General features: G+C 41.8%; 1 protein-coding gene and 1 long non-coding RNA gene across 2 annotated transcripts; both read right to left on the bottom strand.

Moving 5' to 3' along the window:
* Positions 1 to 5,112: 5,112 nt before the first annotated feature.
* Positions 5,113 to 7,442, bottom strand: LOC311266467 (uncharacterized protein). The gene is made up of 4 exons (XM_084368844.1): positions 7,125 to 7,442; positions 5,987 to 6,064; positions 5,511 to 5,588; positions 5,113 to 5,403 (listed from the first exon to the last, which is right to left on the bottom strand). Exons 1-4 carry the CDS (start codon positions 7,330 to 7,332, stop codon positions 5,294 to 5,296), a joined length of 474 nt encoding a protein of 157 aa, XP_084224970.1. The 5' UTR covers positions 7,333 to 7,442; the 3' UTR covers positions 5,113 to 5,293.
* Positions 7,443 to 17,510: 10,068 nt separating this feature from the next.
* Positions 17,511 to 18,694, bottom strand: LOC311266472. The gene is made up of 3 exons (XR_014623717.1): positions 18,567 to 18,694; positions 18,376 to 18,450; positions 17,511 to 18,117 (listed from the first exon to the last, which is right to left on the bottom strand). It is a non-coding gene; the product is annotated as an uncharacterized lncRNA (long non-coding RNA).
* Between the last annotated feature and the right edge of the window lie 318 nt (positions 18,695 to 19,012).

The following is a 19,012-nucleotide window of genomic DNA, read 5'->3' as shown; positions in this document are numbered from 1 at the left end:
AAAGGTGTTAAACAACAAGTGCTGCTGGAAGTGTTTTCATTCAGAGACATTAGTGTTGTGAGGGACGGATGGACTTTATTCAGCAGCAGGACGTTGGGCTGTAAACATTTGATTATGTTTGAGATCATTTTATTGAAATATTCTGAAGTCTGTTTGTTGTTTTACTGATTCATCTGGATTATGTTTGAGTTTGTCATTGAATTATTTTCCTCTTTATTTTATCATTGTGTTTGTGTTTGTGTCCTTTTTCCTCACTGTGTGAAACAACAATAAACCTGCTGGAATATCTGATCAGAATATAAATAAATATAACATGAAATAAATCCCTCAGTTCAGTGTGTTTGTGACTGTGGCTGAGATGGAGGTGAAATATGTGAACCTGGGCTGTGGTTTACTGCTCTCTTCCTGTCACAAACACTGTTTGACGTCTGTTCATCTGTTGGTTTTTGTTCAGGCTGCTCGGATCATTTCTCACTGTGGGGAACTCTCTTGTCACAGAAGCAGTAGTAGGTGGCTGAATGAAGGAGTTTAACGTTCTGGATCTTCAACTCACAGCCGTTCTGATTATTCATAACTGAGAAATCATCTTTCTGAGGATGATTGAATGTGTAAGCTATGCTACAATCACTCAACTTGATGTGTAGAATCAGAGTGAATGTTTCTGTGTCTTTCTTCTGGTACCAGAATACATGATTATCGTAGTCACACTGGTCAGTTCCTCGACAGCTGAAGGAGACGTCTCCATCAACTCTCCTGGTCAATGTTAAATCGTCCTGAGTCAGCTGTGCTGCCATGGCAACCAGCGCTGTAGAGAAGCAGACAGATAGATGAAGGTCAGTGTGACAGTGTTTGTTCCAGGTGGACTTTGTTGGCTCCTGATTGGCTGGAAACACTCACCTGAACACAGACAGCACAGAGCAGCAGCTGGGAGGAGAAGCATGTTGTGCAGTGGTGTTTCCTCTGGTGAACCTGGGGAGAAGTGGCGCTCTGACGCAGCTGAGGCCAAACGAGGACGAGCTGCCAGATCAGACGAGGGCCACGTGGTTTCTAACAGGTCCTCAGAGCTCCCATCAGCCCCTGCGGCGCACAGATAAGGCCGCCGCTGTCGATCGACGGCTCGGCTGAAGCTGCTGTGTAATAGAAATAGAAACAAACGTTGATGTGAGCACAAACACATTCAGGTTGGTGGTGAATTTAGTAGCACAGACTGTTATCTGTTGTTGAACAGCTGTGATGAAAAGACTCAAGTACAAATCCACAAAACTCCTCCACTGTGATTTGAAGCCTTAAACGTCCCCTTACATTTCTGTCATTTCACTCAATCATTTCATTTCTATGACACATCAAACCTTTTCCACACACAGTGTCACATCTTTATTGTGTCTCCTGTTGTTCAGTCTCTTCATTAAAGCTACATGATGTTTCACTGAGTGAAAGATTCAAAGCCAAGACTCCATCAAATGGAACATTTCAACATGTCTGCTGCATCATTTTACACACATTTCCCCAAAATCCAGCCTGACACATTTGGTATTTTTGTAAACTTTGGGATCTCCAGCAGAACGTCAGATGAAGTTCAGAGGGTTAGTTTGTAAAGACGAAGCCAGCGGAGGCTTCAGAAGAGTTGAAGTCCAGCTGTGCTCCTCATATGTGAAGCAGTGGTTCTGGTGCTGTTCCCTGGAAGGAGCACCAGAACCACTGGAAGGAGCTGATCACATGCTGGATTTCTGTGTTTGCTGCTGGTGCTGACATTAAACATCACAGAGAAACACCAACACCCTGTGGTCGGTCACAGGAAGTGCAGGGACATCCACGTGATGCTGATGACGGTCGCCATGACGACACGATGACACTCAAACCTCTTATTTTACTGACAACAAACCCACAGTGACATCTAGTGGACAAAAAACACACAGCAGTAACTGAGGAGTATTACTGGCATTATTGTTGTTCCTATTATACGCTGGTAAACACATTTGACCTGATAAACAATAAAGAAAAACATTTATTTCAGTATAAAATATATTTATTGTCTCAGAAAGTAAATTCACATTGTCATATTTGTGTGTGTGTGTGTGTGTGTGTGTGTGTCTGTGTGTGTGTGTGCATGTCAAACCATTCTTCATTCAAACTGAATATTTGATCTGAATATCATATTTATTCATGAACATAGAACAACATAGAAACAGAAATAAAGTGAGACACATAAAAACACTTGATCAAAAAGCTCTTTGAGTTGCTGAACATGAACAAGAATGTGTTTGCATGAACGATCTCCTCCAACCAGATAGTGTAACAGACACACCCTCACCAGACATGAACCACTGAGGCGTCAGATCAGAAAACACTCAGGTGTGTTGTTTTGGAGGCCGCTGACAAAGAAGCCTTTTGTCAGTTTTCTATGAGGACTTGTTGGCTCTCATCAACACCAAGTGTGAACTGTAAAGTGAAGCTCTGATGGCTAAAATCACCATAAATAAAGTCCATGGACGTGAGCTCCAGGTGGGGGGTCACTGTTGGTCTCTGGGCTCAGTTCAACTTTGTGTGGGTGGAGGGCTCAGTGGAAAAAAGGCTTCCAGACAACAAGAGAAAAGACAAACCAGACCAGAGAGGGAGAGGAGTTGATGAGTGTGTACAGCAGCAGATGTGAATCTGTTCTCAGTGGTTATTAGGACTCATAAAAAACTGTTGAGAGCCAACCAGCACTTCCTTCCTGCAGCAGACGGGCTGTGTGGGTTTCTGCTCTGCAGCCTTCTCACCGTTAGCTGCACTTGTTCACATGAACAACACAATGACAGTTAAGACCACGGACTCCAGTTAAAGAATGATTACAGGGACTTCAGTTTGATTTCAGCGCTCAGTACTCACTGTCTCAGCTTTCACCTGTCTTATTCACCTGGGAGACAAACACACAATCATATAAATAATACTGAGAATCGATTAATTATACACAGAAAAGGCATAGTTTTAAAGTATTTAGTGAATACAACAACAAACATTTAAAAACATGTGCTTTTTATGCAAAACTACAGAAACATCCAGTGAAATATCCTTCAGCTTGTTTTGATGAACGGAGCAAAGTCCACATATACTGTATATTTGTCAGTGTGTGTAAAGGTTCATTTTCTCACATTTAACTTGTTTCATAGTTAATTATTAAATAACACTAAAACACAATTTAATTAAACTGTTGATATATATATAATAATGATGTGTAGTAATATATCATTATTATATAAAATGATACATGATCTGTACATCATGATTAATTATTGTTTGACTTTCTTGTTTCTTTTCTCATTAAATTGTTTTTGCAGCTAAAGAAAAGAAACAATTGTTAAATGTTAAATGTGTTTCTGAAATCTTCCATCCTCTCATAAATTTCTTCTCTAAAAAATACAGTTTCAGACAAATTCAAACTTTTGGCCTCAAAGTGTTTAAATGACCACGAGAGGATTTGAAGCAGCGACTCCACGACTGCAACATTTACAGAAACGTGTCGTTCATCTGTTCTCACCGATCAGAGCGACAGAACACAAACCACTCAGACAGAAACACAAACCACAGAGACAAACAAGTCATCTTGTTGTTTCAATAAAAACATCTGTTTGTGTTCATGAACCAGAAGTGGAGCGTCCATGTTGGTTCACCTCAGGTCTCGTAATGAGGTTCCAGCTGATCAGAAAGCTGCTGTCAGAGCCGTCAGAGTCGAGTGTCCGTCTCAGTCAGTGGTCAGTTTCAAACAGTTCACCTGGTTAATCCCACTGAGCCACTGATCTCCTGTCAGTCACCTTCTAGCTTCAGTTTGTATCAGTGCAGCTGTCTGTGCTTCACTCACACCGCTCCTTATGTGACACATTATTGTGGCATGAAGCCTGTTTTTAAGCTTAATGGCTGTTTTCCTCTGACTTACAAACACAACTTCACTCATGTGTTGTGTGATGGTGTGTGACTGCCGTCCAACACGCTGAATGATTCTGGTGTAAACACTGATAACAAGCTGACGATGACGCTGTTGTTCTGCTTTTGCTGTTCAGCTGGTGGAGACGAGACGCAAAACTGCTTCAAGGATTAATTTTAAATCAAATCTCATCTCAGAAGGTTCAGGTGAAGCTTTTACTCCAAGTTTAGCTAGATTACAAACAATGTCCTGCTTATTAATTGTTATTGCTAAATATCATTCAATAATGATTGATTCTATCAGACTTTTAATTGATTCTTACTTTTACTACTGAGTTTCTGCAGCTGGCCCCCAACTTGGAACATAGCACAACATATTAAGACATGTGAGGATCTGTGTGCATATTTTTAACAACATCAATACAAAGACAATTTACCATTCATCCTTTTTTTGTTTTTATAAATGTTTATAATTTGAGTAAATGATGTCATATTTGCTTTATGATTAATACATTTTGTTTTTCTTTGTGAAGCATTTTGTGAGTCAGTCTTGAAATGTGTTACATAAACAAAAAATCTTAGTTGATGTACAATCAGAAACTACCAATCGATTTCATCTTGATGAAGAGTTAAATGACATTTTATTGGCTGATAAAAAACAAACACAGCCGTCATTTAGCCAACATTCAAACTGGAGGCGGATTGATGAAGCTGCTGTGTGATCATTTTATAGCAGTTGTAGCTTCAAAGCAGCTCGCTCTGCTGTTTGTTCATGTGTGTAAACAACAGTGTCATCAGCGTAGAGTTTTACATCCACACTGACACAATTATAAAAGGGGCTCAGCACTGAACCTGGTGGCACAGCCTCACCTACTGACTTGTATACAACCAGAGTCAAATGACTTGTAGGTGTCAACATACATGGCCCATGAAGTTGATTCTTTTTCTGACTGTTGCTCTGAAGCCAAACTGAAATCCATAAAAACAAGACTGTTTCTAAAATACACTGTGATTTTTCACTTTATTGAGAATGTTACACTGAGAGAATTTAACAAAGCTGCCACACTCTGCATAATGTATTAAAAAGAAAGACAAAGAGAGAAAAATACTAAAACAATCATATATCTAGCAGACAGCTAATGATTCAGCTTCATCTTCTATTATTATACAAGTCACAATTCAAAGTGGAAATAAACTAGAGGATGAAAATGACACTATACCACAGAATTTATACTCAGTCACTGCAACTATGTGTAAAATTGACATGAAAATAGACATTTGTGACTGCTGATGAAAGTGAACAATGAGATGAACTGATGAGATCTGATGGTGAGAAAAGGCGAGCAGAAAACAGTCAGTCAGCATGTGTGCAGTTGGTGGACGGTCCCTTGTTTCAGAGGACCATCAGTCGAGAGAGTCCACAGCAGTACACCAGACTCTTCACTATCAGCACTGTGTAGAGCACACAGAGCAGCTTCACCCTGCACTGAGACTGGAAGGACACTGACAGACAGACAGACACACACACAGACAGACAGACAGACAGACAGAGTAAATTTCTTCAGAATGGTGCTATGGTCAGTGATGGTCTTTGTACTTGAAGAACTCACCTGCTTCAGGCTGCATTTCGCTGGAGGTGGGTGGTTTGCTGGATGTGGTGATGGTGCTGCTTGTTGTCTGACCTGCAGCTGTATTCAAACATACAGTACATCCATACTGTTACACCACTGCAGTAAGTATGTTGTGTCATTCTGCTTCATACAAAGTAATAAAGTAATAATAATAAAAACATTATCATCATTATTATTATTTATCAAAATGATAATAATAATAATAATAATAATAATAATAATAATAATAATAATAATGACAACACAGCTGTGGATCAGAGACGTTATGATTTCCACTACAGAACTGTGTCTGTTTTTAATGCAGTGCCATCTGAGGCCTGAACATCACGGCCCTCCAGTTTTGGTTTTCAGCCTTGTCCCTTGTGTACAGAGATTTTCTTACATTCTGTGAATCTTTTAATGATTTTACGTAATGGAGACAATGCCCACAGTAACATATAATTAACTTTACTCACCTTCTTCAGGCTGCATTTCGCTGGAGGTGGGTGGTTTGCTGGATGTGGTGGTGCTGCTGCTTGTTGTCTGTTCAGCAGCTGTATTCAAACATACAGTACATCCATACTGTTACACCACTGCATTAAGTCTGTTGTGTCATTCTGCTTCATATAAAGTAGGCACTGTACAAATAAGCTTTATTTAATTTGACTAATACCTGTATTCAATTAGTAACAAGGTTTAACTGTAATATTCAGTAATAATACAAATAACAACAATAAAAATAATAATAACACAGCAGTGTTACAGAGACCACATGTTTTAAAACTTTCTGATGCTTCAGTGAGTGGGGTAGATGGCAGATCAGAAGGCCCTTCTCCAGCAGCTGCTGGAGGCTTCTGCAACAATGTCCTGAGGGCATCTGGACAGTTATAGAGTCGATTAGCCTGATTATTACTGTACAACAAAAACATGTAGCTGCAGCAGACAGAGAACGACAAACAACTGCTGCAGCCTGCACACTGCTACTTGTACCAGTGGGTCGACAAAACACATTATTACCTACTTGTGATTATGCATTAGGGAAAGTAAAAGAGGTTGCACTTCAATTAAATAGTTACACATGCCAAACAATATGTGTAATTATTTGTCCATAGTGGTCAAACATTAGGTAGGAGGAGGAACAGGAAACAGCAGCAGCAGCTGACCAGATAAGTTAACAGGCTTGACATTCAGATGATTCATAAACATCCTTAGCAGCTAACATAGCTTTATTATCAGGCCTGTCTCTCTCTCTCTCTGACCTGAGATCCACATCGGTAACTCATCCCCCACTTTCAATGTGCAGCACAGTCAGTAGCCAGTGTCTAAGTGACACGGCACCCCAAGTGCAGGCCAGAGTCAAATGACTTTCTTTCTTTCTTTCTTTCAAGGCAGAACATGAGTGAATGAGCGGCGCAAATTATTGGCACCCCTCCAGCATGTGGTGCTCGAGGCGACCGCCTATATGGCCTATGCCAAGAGCCGCCCTGAGCTGGAACCTCTGAAACAGAAGAGGAGGCCAAAAGAAATGTCAGTCCTCTGCTCCTCTGCTCTCTCTGACAGCGTCTCCACATGAAGCTGAATCACTGCTGAACACAGTCACCAAGCCTTCATTACCTTGTTCTATTTGAGCCTCCACTGTGATCCCCTCGTGCTGGACGGAGCAGCGGTATTCATACGTGTTGAGAGCGTCCTGATCAAGTGGCAAGATGGTGGCGATGCATCCCGACTCTCTGAGCTCCAGCTGCTCTCCCTCAGCAGGGAGCCACTCCATCTGATTCTCCTTTCGTCTGTTCCAGGAGAACTGGACCAGAGGAGGAACCATGGCTGAGGCCACACACAGCAGGGACCTGTTCCCCTCCAGGTGGGCTCTGGATGCTGCTCGGTACACGCTCACCACGGGCTTCACTACCTGCTCTGAAGTTTGACAGCAGCAACAAGCAGCACAGACACACATTGACACAGTCAACAGCAGCTTACAGCACTGCACTGCATTCAGTGTGATCCTGGAAACTACATGGACTCTGATCACTAAACTACTCATCAATACAGCACAAAGTCCAACACACAGACTGGATTCACCTGCACATCAAACACACTCATCATGTCATGTCATCATATGTTATACGGGGACAAACAACATGATGTGTTCAGCACTTCTTTCTTTTAATGTGCACATTCATCATTATTACTAATAATAATAATATAACATCATATTTTCATACAATGGAAAATCTTCATGTGTATTATGATAAAAGACATATTATAATAAAGGACATATTTACCCTCAAGTTTAGTACGTGCTGCCATTTTAATGTTTACATTATCCACCACATATTATAAATATTTTTTAAAAATGCATCTTGAATTACATGTTTTTCATAAATATTTACACTTGATACACAATTACAAATACACGTTTTCATATGACTAATGTGAAAAAAGATACAATTTAATATAAAAGAAGGTAAAACTTTGTTGGTTTAATGATATAAAATATGATATAATTATGAAAATGTTCTTATGCAAAATTTGCTAAAGCTTCTTTAAATATTATGTTAATATATATTTGACAATAAAATATATATTTACGTTCACATAAAATACTAAAAAGTTTTTACAACATGTCTAACATATGACAGATTTACCAGCGTGTACTTTAGTCCAGCCGCTAAAGAAAAATAAATCAGTACATCAATAATATCATAATGTTTTTTCAGTATTTTTTACATTTATACACAATTACAATGATATGTTCAGATATGTCAAATATGAATAACGACTGCTTTGTTATATAATATGAAGAAAGGTAAGAATTTATTGATCCTTTACAGGAACTTCACATATGATTAAATTAAATGTGATAATATAACACAATATAATATAATATAATATAACATAATATAACATAATATGTCATACACAATATTTACCATCACGCGCTGTAAATACATTTACTTTTAAGTATTTGAAAGTATGTTTTGTAATTATTCTTTTTTTCATTTAAATTGCACATGAAATTAATAATTAATATATTTATTATTATATATAAATGATTTAAAAGTCAGTCAATGTAAAAAAAATGCATATTTGCATGTGCCATTGTATATCATAATATATATATATATTTAAAATAATTAATAATAATAATAACAATAATAATACATTTTATTTATGGCGCCTTTCAGGGCACTCAAGGTCGCCTTACACAACATATAAACAGCGATTTAAAAGAGCGAAGGACACATATTAGTGCGATAAAAACAAAATAAAATCAGAAAACTGCAGGGTGGAAGACAACTTAAAGTGAGTATGAGAGTTTGAAGAGGTAGGTTTTTAGACATAGGTTTTTAGACATAGGTTTTTAGACGTAGGTTTTTAGAAAATATAATGTTTGTTATATTTTAGTCTAATTAGTATATATTATAGGTATTGTAATATCATATTCAGTGTCTGTTTGTCTTCATGTATAAATATATCTCACACTAAAAGACATATGTACCATCATATCAAATACAATTGTCATGAGGTCAGTTTGACCATTTAAGAAAGACTTATTAATTATCCTATACAACATATTTAAAGTTATATGTTTTTCAGATACATTTCCTGACATATATTAAATGATGTTTAATATCATATATGATGTTGTTTTATAAAAACAAGAGATGGTGCTGAATTACTGAGAGGATCAAATACTGTATATTTGTAACACTGTCAATATGAAACTTTTTCTATATGAATCAGTTTGATCTCCTGCAGAAATAAAGAAGAACTTCAGTTGTGCAGTGAGATTTAAACATCTTTTCAGGAGTTATGAGCCTTTTTATGTAACAATAGCTGCATGGCTGCAAGAATTCTCTACTAATTATGAACAAACTAACATGTAAAGCCTGAAGCAGCAGAAACTCATTTAAAACACATTTTCAACTTGTTCAATAAAACAACTGAAGGAAAATGAAGCTTTATTCTTACCTGTTACAACCAGTTTAGTTCCAGAGCCAAAGATGTAGTATGTATTCGTCGTCCCCCCACAGTGAGACAGCGTAATACAAAAACCTGTGTGCTGTTGAACGTGTCGGCTGAGGTGAACGAGTCCAAATGATGAAGCAGGATCATATTTCAGCTCCATGATGTGTTTCTCTAATGTTCATATCAACATGACTGTCTCTTCTTTTATTGTCTTTTTAGACACACTAGCAGTGTTGCTCTATGGATGCTAATGTCTGTCGCTCCACTACTTTAGTCCACATGGATTGGACCTGGACCAAAGGATGGATGGATGGACTGACATGACATTTTCAACAGACATTCTTGGTCCCCAGAGGATGAACTTCATTCATTGACTTTGTTGATTCTGACTTTTTATCTAGCTCCACCAGCAGGTCCACCAGTTCCTGGTCCTCAGTTTGAGGCCCAGTCAACACCTGTTCCTGCTTCCTTGTCGGCGGGTCAGCAGACTTGCTCCAGAGCCGGACCAGCGGTCTTTCCTGATACCCGTTCAGACCTCCAGCTGCCGGCCTCCTGCTCTGCCTTGCAGCAGTCCTCTGTTCCTGTTCTGCAGCAACCTGTCTGAGCTGAGCTGCAGCTGTCTCCAGTTCCTGTGCTGAATCAGTCTCCTGTGGCTGTGGTTCTGTAACCTCTTGTTTTCCTGACTCTGACAGCTCCACCAGCTCCAGTGGCAGCTCCTGACAAACCTCTCAGGGGGGCAACTGTTGTGATGATGTCTGAGGTGACTTAGGTAAATGAAGGCAGCTGATATTGTCATGTTGCAGTGAACTATTTGTACAGTTTGGATGAATATTACACAGTGATCGTCAACAGATGGGTCGCCATTCATGAGTTCACCCTCAAGACACCTTTAGATGTAAAGGTAACTACATCTCAGAGCCAAATAAAGGACAGTGGCACTGGGCCTGATAATGTGCAATTAATAAAACTATTTACAGTTCAACTGTTGAGGAGATATAAATGCAGTGTTGGGAATGTTCAATTTAAATTCAGTTGACTCACTTTACTTGAATATTTCCATTTGATGCTACTTTATGCTTCTACCCAGAGGCAAATACTTGACTTTTTACTCCACTACATTTGTCTGACAGCTTTAGTTACTTTGAACTTTTCAGATTACAGTTTTTCATCACCTTCCTGTCCAGTGAAAACCATGAATCTCCAGATGTGATGTTGAACGTTTGTGATGAACTGAAGGATGAAGTGTTCCTTTATGTGTTGACAATAGTCTCCTCCTTCTTCAGCTCAATAAACTCTTAGAGAATATGATGCATTGCTGCAGATTAAACTAGCCAACAGTGCATCAAGTAGTTAAAATGAGCTCAACCTGCAGTAAAATGGCACATACACATTAATGCAGCTGCAATATTAATCCAAAAACATCAGACATAAGAGGAAAACACTGACCATGTTACTGTAAAGATTCATGGTAATACGACTTCCCTCCCTCAGTAGATACTTCTTGACGGTTAAACTTGCTCTGGGTGTTTCTAATTGTTTCACTGCCAGTTATTTTAGTGGAAACCTCTGTCAACGTGTTGTTGAAACCATCTCAGCAATAAAATTCATCACATCTTCTGTGTAGTGGCCATGTTGTTTCCACAATAAGAGCTGATGAAGCAAATGAAATCAACAAAGTCAGAAGAAAAACATTCCAGGTTGGAAAGAGGACCTTCCTGGAAAACGTGTTAGTGAAGCCTCCAGGAAGCCATAGAGGTGCATTGCTGAGCCTAAAAGCTTCAGAATGGAAGTTGATCAGAGCGTCTGGACGATTTTCAACCAGACTGAAATCTCCCTAAAGGGACAGACATGGCTTGCTGCTGCAACTGGTTTGATAAGGTGTTCAGAAACAGGACACACTGTTGTAAAAGCTTGTAGAGTTTAATCATTCATAAAGAAAATTATAACACTGAAGATGATGATAATAAAATATATTTATTATTTTCTCTTTCTTTGTGGCTCAAGGAGGGCGACGCCCTCTCGCCCTCTATTGGCCGGCCGCCCCTGTAGAGATCCCTCCTTTACCACCGGTCCCACCAGTCCTCTAGAGCTGCTCCACCAGCACCACGGGCCTTCAGGGTCGTCCTGCAGAGCGGATCCACCAGTCTGGTTGTTTTCCAGCCCAGCCTCCAGTGTGGCTCCATCTGTGTGGCCAGCGTCCAGGCCTTCACCCTCCAGACCTGCTGTGTCCATTGTCCCGAGGTCTACAGCTCCACATGTGTCCTGCCCCGAGGCGGCCCACCTGAGGTCTCTTTCCCCTCCTCACCAGCCTCCAGACGATCTGCCTGAGACCTCGACTCTTTTGCCTTGTTTTGTTCCTCATCTCATCTCATCTCATCTCTCATCTCTCATCTGTTCTCTTATGTGAGTGAGACATGGCTCAGCAGGAGTCCCTGGCAGCGCTGCTGGGCTGGAAGGGATGCCACAATAAAGACCCTGGTGTCAGTGGGACATCATCTGTGGTGGTATTCAGGGTGTTTGGAGGGGTGTAGTCTCCACTGTCCACCACATCGTCCATCAACAGGGTTTGCAGGGCTGACTCGATCGACGGCTGCCATGACACTAAGAATTGTTTAGGAAAGAGGCAAGAATTATGACTTCATAAAGTGATCATAATATGATAATGATGACTGTTTACTACAAACACAACTATCTACCCAAACACTTTAAAAAGGAATAATGCCTTTGTGATCATTTTACTTGCCAACTAAAGATAGTCATGGTCGGGGATCACCTCCTCCACCACTGGCTGCCTCCAACACGTTCTCCCCCTCATCCTCCGGCATGACGTCCTGCAGCTAATCCTCTGGGGGCATGATGTCACCTGTCCCCAGGCAGATGTTGTGCAGGACGGCACATGCTGTTACGACCTGAAATGAAAGGGAATATTCATCAATTTTGATTTACTCTGCTTCAGTACTCAAAGAAACAAAAAAAGACTTCTGTTGTGTTGTGACGTACCTGAGGCACAAAGGTGTGGTGCACCTCCAGTGCTTGCAGGAAGATGGACCTGAATCTGGTCTTCATCATTCCAAAGGCACGCTCAATGATAGAGCGTGCCCTGGAATGATGGACGTTGAAACGCTGGGCTCCCACACCTTGCACAGGCCGCTTGTAGGGAGTGATGAGGGGGAGTGGATGTTGGAGGCATGGGTACCCGCCATCTGCGAGGATGAAGTGCCCTGGAGGAGGGTAGACAGCCCGCCTGTACAGTGGGCTGTGCTGGAGTACTCTGGAGTCGTGCACCGACCCCGGCCAGCCCATGTACGTGTCCATAAAGCGGCCCTGATGGTCATAAACTGCCTGCATGATGATGGAGGATGATGGAACAGTTTTCTGTTCTTGTAGCAGTGACCATCAGGGCCGCTTAGTGGCTTGATCCTCACATGGCAGCTGTCGATCTCTGCAGCAGCTTTTGAAAAAGCTCTGTGTCTTGCCAGCCCTGCAAACCCCCGAGTTACTGCCGCCAGGTCTTCAGCGGTCTTTGGGAGGTAGATGACCGTGTGGCGAATGGCCACCACCTCCCCAGTAAGTCGCTGGACGATCCAGTGGAGCGAGGCATCCCAAACACCCTTGAGACCACCCTGTATGATGCCCCATTCGCCAGCCAGAAGAAGAACACCAAGGTCTCTATTGTGGCACCCCATCCGATCTTGTTGGAGAAGGTTCAGCAGCAAGGACTCTCTCTCTGCTCAGCCGAAGATCCTGTCTGGTGTCCCCGTCCTCGAAAAACCTGTCAAGGACGGGAGAGTACAAAGAGTACAGAAGTGGATTGAGTCTCTGTGTCAATCTGTCAAACGAGGCGATGCTGATCATATCTAAACACAGATTCTGTTCCTGCATCGACTGTTTCTCACCTCAAATGTTTCCACAAACACATTTTAGTACCAGATCCTTTGTTACCAGCCTGACACCATTTTGTTTCCTGTTTCAGAACAGACAAGCCAAAACCAAGCCCCGCCCACCTCGCTGTGATTTTATTGGTCCAGTGCAGCGCAGTGCATTCTGGGAGATGTAGCTTTTCTACTTCTTCTACAAGAGGAGTGAAACACTTTTGTTTGTTTGTTTGTTTGTTTGTTTGTTTGTTTGTTGTCGGCCCTTGATGACACAAAGTCATTTCAGCCTCTGTTCATATAAAATCTTGATTTGTGCAGCTTTAAATGTTACAAAGTGTTTCATTCTTTAAAGTTGTCAGTCTGTTGATTCAAATCAAGTCATTAACTTTCCAGATGCTGAAGTGTCGGTCTGGAGACACTTTTGTCCTGATGGTGGCGCTAGAGGAAAGGTCAGGAGGTCACCATAAATGTTAGGGTTCATCCTCTGGGGAGCAGAAACATCCACAGGAAACTGATGGAAATGTGTCCAACAAGACGAGCGTCCTAATAAGCCGCTGCTAGAAGGACAAAGTCCTGAGCTGACATGTGTCCAAGATTTGTCTTTTAAAATGTAATAAAGTGAAATAATGTGGTGAAATCTGCTGAAAGGTGTTAAACAACAAGTGCTGCTGGAAGTGTTTTCATTCAGAGACATTAGTGTTGTGAGGGACGGATGGACTTTATTCAGCAGCAGGACGTTGGGCTGTAAACATTTGATTATGTTTGAGATCATTTTATTGAAATATTCTGAAGTCTGTTTGTTGTTTTACTGATTCATCTGGATTATGTTTGAGTTTGTCATTGAATTATTTTCCTCTTTATTTTATCATTGTGTTTGTGTTTGTGTCCTTTTTCCTCACTGTGTGAAACAACAATAAACCTGCTGGAATATCTGATCAGAATATAAATAAATATAATATGAAATAAATCCCTCAGTTCAGTGTGTTTGTGACTGTGGCTGAGATGGAGGTGAAATATGTGAACCTGGGCTGTGGTTTACTGCTCTCTTCCTGTCACAAACACTGTTTGACGTCTGTTCATCTGTTGGTTTTTGTTCAGGCTGCTCGGATCATTTCTCACTGTGGGGAACTCTCTTGTCACAGAAGCAGTAGTAGGTGGCTGAATGAAGGAGTTTAACGTTCTGGATCTTCAACTCACAGCCGTTCTGATTATTCATAACTGAGAAATCATCTTTCTGAGGATGATTGAATGTGTAAGCTATGCTACAATCACTCAACTTGATGTGTAGAATCAGAGTGAATGTTTCTGTGTCTTTCTTCTGGTACCAGAATACATGATTATCGTAGTCACACTGGTCAGTTCCTCGACAGCTGAAGGAGACGTCTCCATCAACTCTCCTGGTCAATGTTAAATCGTCCTGAGTCAGCTGTGCTGCCATGGCAACCAGCGCTGTAGAGAAGCAGACAGATAGATGAAGGTCAGTGTGACAGTGTTTGTTCCAGGTGGACTTTGTTGGCTCCTGATTGGCTGGAAACACTCACCTGAACACAGACAGCACAGAGCAGCAGCTGGGAGGAGAAGCATGTTGTGCAGTGGTGTTTCCTCTGGTGAACCTGGGGAGAAGTGGCGCTCTGACGCAGCTGAGGCCAAACGAGGACGAGCTGCCAGATCAGACGAGGGCCACGTGGTTTCTAACAGGTCCTCAGAGCTCCCATCAGCCCCTGCGGCGCACAGATAAGGCCGCCGCTGTCGATCGACGGCTCGGCTGAAGCTGCTGTGTAATAGAAATAGAAACAAACGTTGATGTGAGCACAAGCACATTCAGGTTGGTGGTGAATTTAGTAGCACAGACTGTTATCTGTTGTTGAACAGCTGTGATGAAAAGACTCAAGTACAAATCCACAAAACTCCTCCACTGTGATTTGAAGCCTTAAACGTCCCCTTACATTTCTGTCATTTCACTCAATCATTTCATTTCTATGACACATCAAACCTTTTCCACACACAGTGTCACATCTTTATTGTGTCTCCTGTTGTTCAGTCTCTTCATTAAAGCTACATGATGTTTCACTGAGTGAAAGATTCAAAGCCAAGACTCCATCAAATGGAACATTTCAACATGTCTGCTGCATCATTTTACACACATTTCCCCAAAATCCAGCCTGACACATTTGGTGTTTTTGTAAACTTTGGGATCTCCAGCAGAACGTCAGATAAAGTTCAGAGGGTTAGTTTGTAAAGACGAAGCCAGCGGAGGCTTCAGAAGAGTTGAAGTCCAGCTGTGCTCCTCATATGTGAAGCAGTGGTTCTGGTGCTGTTCCCTGGAAGGAGCACCAGAACCACTGGAAGGAGTTGATCACATGCTGGATTTCTGTGTTTGCTGCTGGTGCTGACATTAAACATCACAGAGAAACACCACCACCCTGTGGTCACTCTCGGGAAGTGCAGGGACATCCACGTGATGCTGATGACGGTCGCCATGACGACACGATTACACTCCGACCTCTTATTTTACTGACAACAAACCCACAGTGACATCTAGTGGATAAAAAACACACAGCAGTAAATGAGGAGTATTACTGGCATTATTGTTGTTCCTATTATACGCTGGTAAACACATTTGACCTGATAAACAATAAAGAAGAACATTTATTGTCTCAGAAAGTTGAACAGTGGAGTTGATTTTAGTCTTCAGTCTCATTTCTTTTAGTTTCCTGTCTGTGTTTGTTAGGTTGACCTCTCTCAGTGTGCTCGACTGTAACAAACAGTAAAACTGACTCATGAAATGCATCAGTAATAAGTGAGTGTAAATAATGACATCACAGCACAGCTTCTGTGTTCAAAGCCTTTATTTGACAGTTGTTTGTGCTGTGAAAATGCTGACAGGAACAGACTAAAGCTCCTGATTTAGTTCCTGAGTCTAGCTCCTGGAGCTCCTCACTTCTTGGACTATTTGATCAAAAAGCTCTTTGAGTTGCTGAACATGAACAAGAATGTGTTTGCATGAACGAGCTCCTCCAACCAGATAGTGTAACGGACACGTCCTCACCAGACATGAACCACTGAGGCGTCAGATCAGAAAACACTCAGATGTGTTGTGTTGGAGGCCGCTGACAAAGAAGCCTTTTGTCAGTTTTCTATGAGGACTTGTTGGCTCTCATCAACACCAAGTGTGAACTGTAAAGTGAAGCTTTGATGGCTAAAATCACCATAAATAAAGTCCATGGACGTGAGCTCCAGGTGGGGGGTCACTGTTGGTCTCTGGGCTCAGTTCAACTTTGTGTGGGTGGAGGGCTCAGTGGAAAAAAGGCTTCCAGACAACAAGAGAAAAGACAAACCAGACCAGAGAGGGAGAGGAGTTGATGAGTGTGTACAGCAGCAGATGTGAATCTGTTCTCAGTGGTTATTAGGACTCATCAAAAACTGTTGAGAGCCAACCAGCACTTCCTTCCTGCAGCAGACGGGCTGTGTGGGTTTCTGCTCTGCAGCCTTCTCACCGTTAGCTGCACTTGTTCGCATGAACAACACAATGACAGTTACAACCACGGACTCCAGTTAAAGAATAATTCCAGGAACTTCAGTTTGATTTCAGCGCTCAGTACTCACTGTCTCAGCTTTCACCTGTCTTATTCACCTGGGAGACAAACCTGGGAGCTGAGACGCTGAAATAAAAGCACATCTGTTGATACTGTTTGATTGATTCTGTAAAGGTGACAGTTTACTGACAGTTTCTGCAGCCTGACCCCAACTTGGAAGATGGACTGGTGAAGCTGCTGTGTGATCATTTTATAGCAGCTGTAGCTTCAAAGCAGCTCGCTCTGCTGTTTGTTCATGTGTGTAAACAACAGTGTCATCAGCGTAGAGCTTTACATCCACACTGACACAATTATAAAAGGGGCTCAGCACTGAACCTGGTGGCACAGCCTCACCTACTGACTTGTATATAACAGCTATATGTTTCTGTTTGCTTCTCTTTCTTTAGCTTTGTTGTCCTTGTTTAGCTGTATGCTTATATTCACATCTTCCTGTACATTTGTTCTTGCTGCTGTGTGAAAGTATATTGAGAGCTACTTACAACCAGAGTCAAATGACTTGTAGGTGTCAACATACATGGCCCATGAAGTTGATTCTGTTTCTGACTGTTGCTCTGAAGCCAAACTGAAATCCATAAAAACAAGGCTGTTTCTAAAACACACTGTGATTTTTCACTTTATTGAGAATGTTACACTGAGAGAGTTTAACAAAGCTGCCACACTCTGCATAATGTATTAAAAAGAAAGACAAGGAGAGAAAAATACTAAAACAATCAAATATCTAGCAGACAGCTAATGATTCAGCTTCATCTTCTATTATTATACAAGTCACAATTCAAAGTGGAAATAAACTAGAGGATGAAAATAACACTATACCACAGAATTTATACTCAGTCACTGCAGATATATGTGTATATATGTATTTATATATGTAGGATGACTGTATCTAACCTGTGCATAAAAAGACACATTTTACAACCAACCACAAAACATGAAAATAGATATTTGTGACTGCTGATCAAAGTGATCAATAAGATGAACTGATGAGATCTGATGGTGAGAAAAGGCGAGCAGAAAACAGTCAGTCAGCATGTGTGCAGTTGGTGGACGGTCCCTTGTTTCAGAGGATCATCAGCAGAGAGAGTCCACAGCAGTACACCAGACTCTTCACTATCAGCACTGTGTAGAGCACACAGAGCAGCTTCACCCTGCACTGAGACTGGAAGGACACTGACAGACACACAGACAGACACACAGACAGACACACAGGCAGACAGACAGACAGACAGACAGACAGACAGAATATTAATTTCATCAGTAGAACTTGGACTTTTCCAGAAGGGACAACCATCTTTACATGAAGACAGGGGTCAGCTACAGTTTGAATGAAAGCTCAAAGGCCCTTGTTAAATACAACAAGTCAGGGCCCCAACAAGCTTTTTAGGGGCCCTGAACAGGATTTGACTTTCTGCTTTATCAAGCTCTTACAGTCGGCTTGCTGCAGAGCTGGCAGGTCTGCTGGCTCTCTCTCTGGAGGACAGGAGGCTGCTGGAGCTGGAACCTCTGAAACAGAAGAGGAGGCCAAAAGAAATGTCAGTCCTCTGCTCCTCTGCTCTCTTTGACAGCGTCTCCACATGAAGCTGAATCACTGCTGGACACAGTCACCAAGCCTTCATTACCTTGTTCTGTTTGGGCCTCCACTGTGCCCCCCTCGTGCTGGACGGAGCAGCGGTAGTAGAGAGCGTCCCCGTCAACCAGCAAGATGGAGGCGGTGCGTCCCGACTCTCTGAGCTCCAGCTGCTCTAGCTCAGCAGGTTGCCACTTCTTCTCATTCTCCTTTCGTTTGTTCCAGGAGAACTGGACCAGAGGAGGAAACATGGCTGAGGCCACACACAGCAGGGAGCCGTTCCCCTCCAGGTGGGCTCTGGATGCTGCTGGGTACACGCTCACCACGGGCTTCACTACCTGCTCACCTGAAGTTTGACAGCAGCAACAAGCAGCACAGACACACATTGACACAGTCAACAGCAGCTTACAGCACTGCACTGCATTCAGTGTGATCCTGGAAACTACATGGACTCTGATCACTAAACTACTCATCAATACAGCACAAAGTCCAACACAT

This window comes from Pagrus pagrus (genome assembly GCF_965226575.1).
Source record: "Pagrus pagrus genome assembly, chromosome: 12".
Taxonomy (NCBI): Eukaryota; Metazoa; Chordata; class Actinopteri; order Spariformes; family Sparidae; genus Pagrus; species Pagrus pagrus.
Note: the sequence above shows the minus strand (reverse complement) of the source record. Positions and strands in the feature narration are given on the sequence as shown.

Excerpts from the sequence above, each read along its gene's own strand:
- LOC311266467 (XM_084368844.1), bottom strand. The coding sequence starts at position 7,332 with ATGGTTCCTCCTCTGGTCCAGTTCTCCTGGAACAGACGAAAGGAGAAT. Across the intron at positions 6,065-7,124 it reads GGAGGCTCAAATAGAACAAG|CTGCTGAACAGACAACAAGC; the intron begins GTAATGAAGGCT and ends GTTTGAATACAG. Across the intron at positions 5,589-5,986 it reads CGAAATGCAGCCTGAAGAAG|CTGCAGGTCAGACAACAAGC; the intron begins GTGAGTAAAGTT and ends GTTTGAATACAG.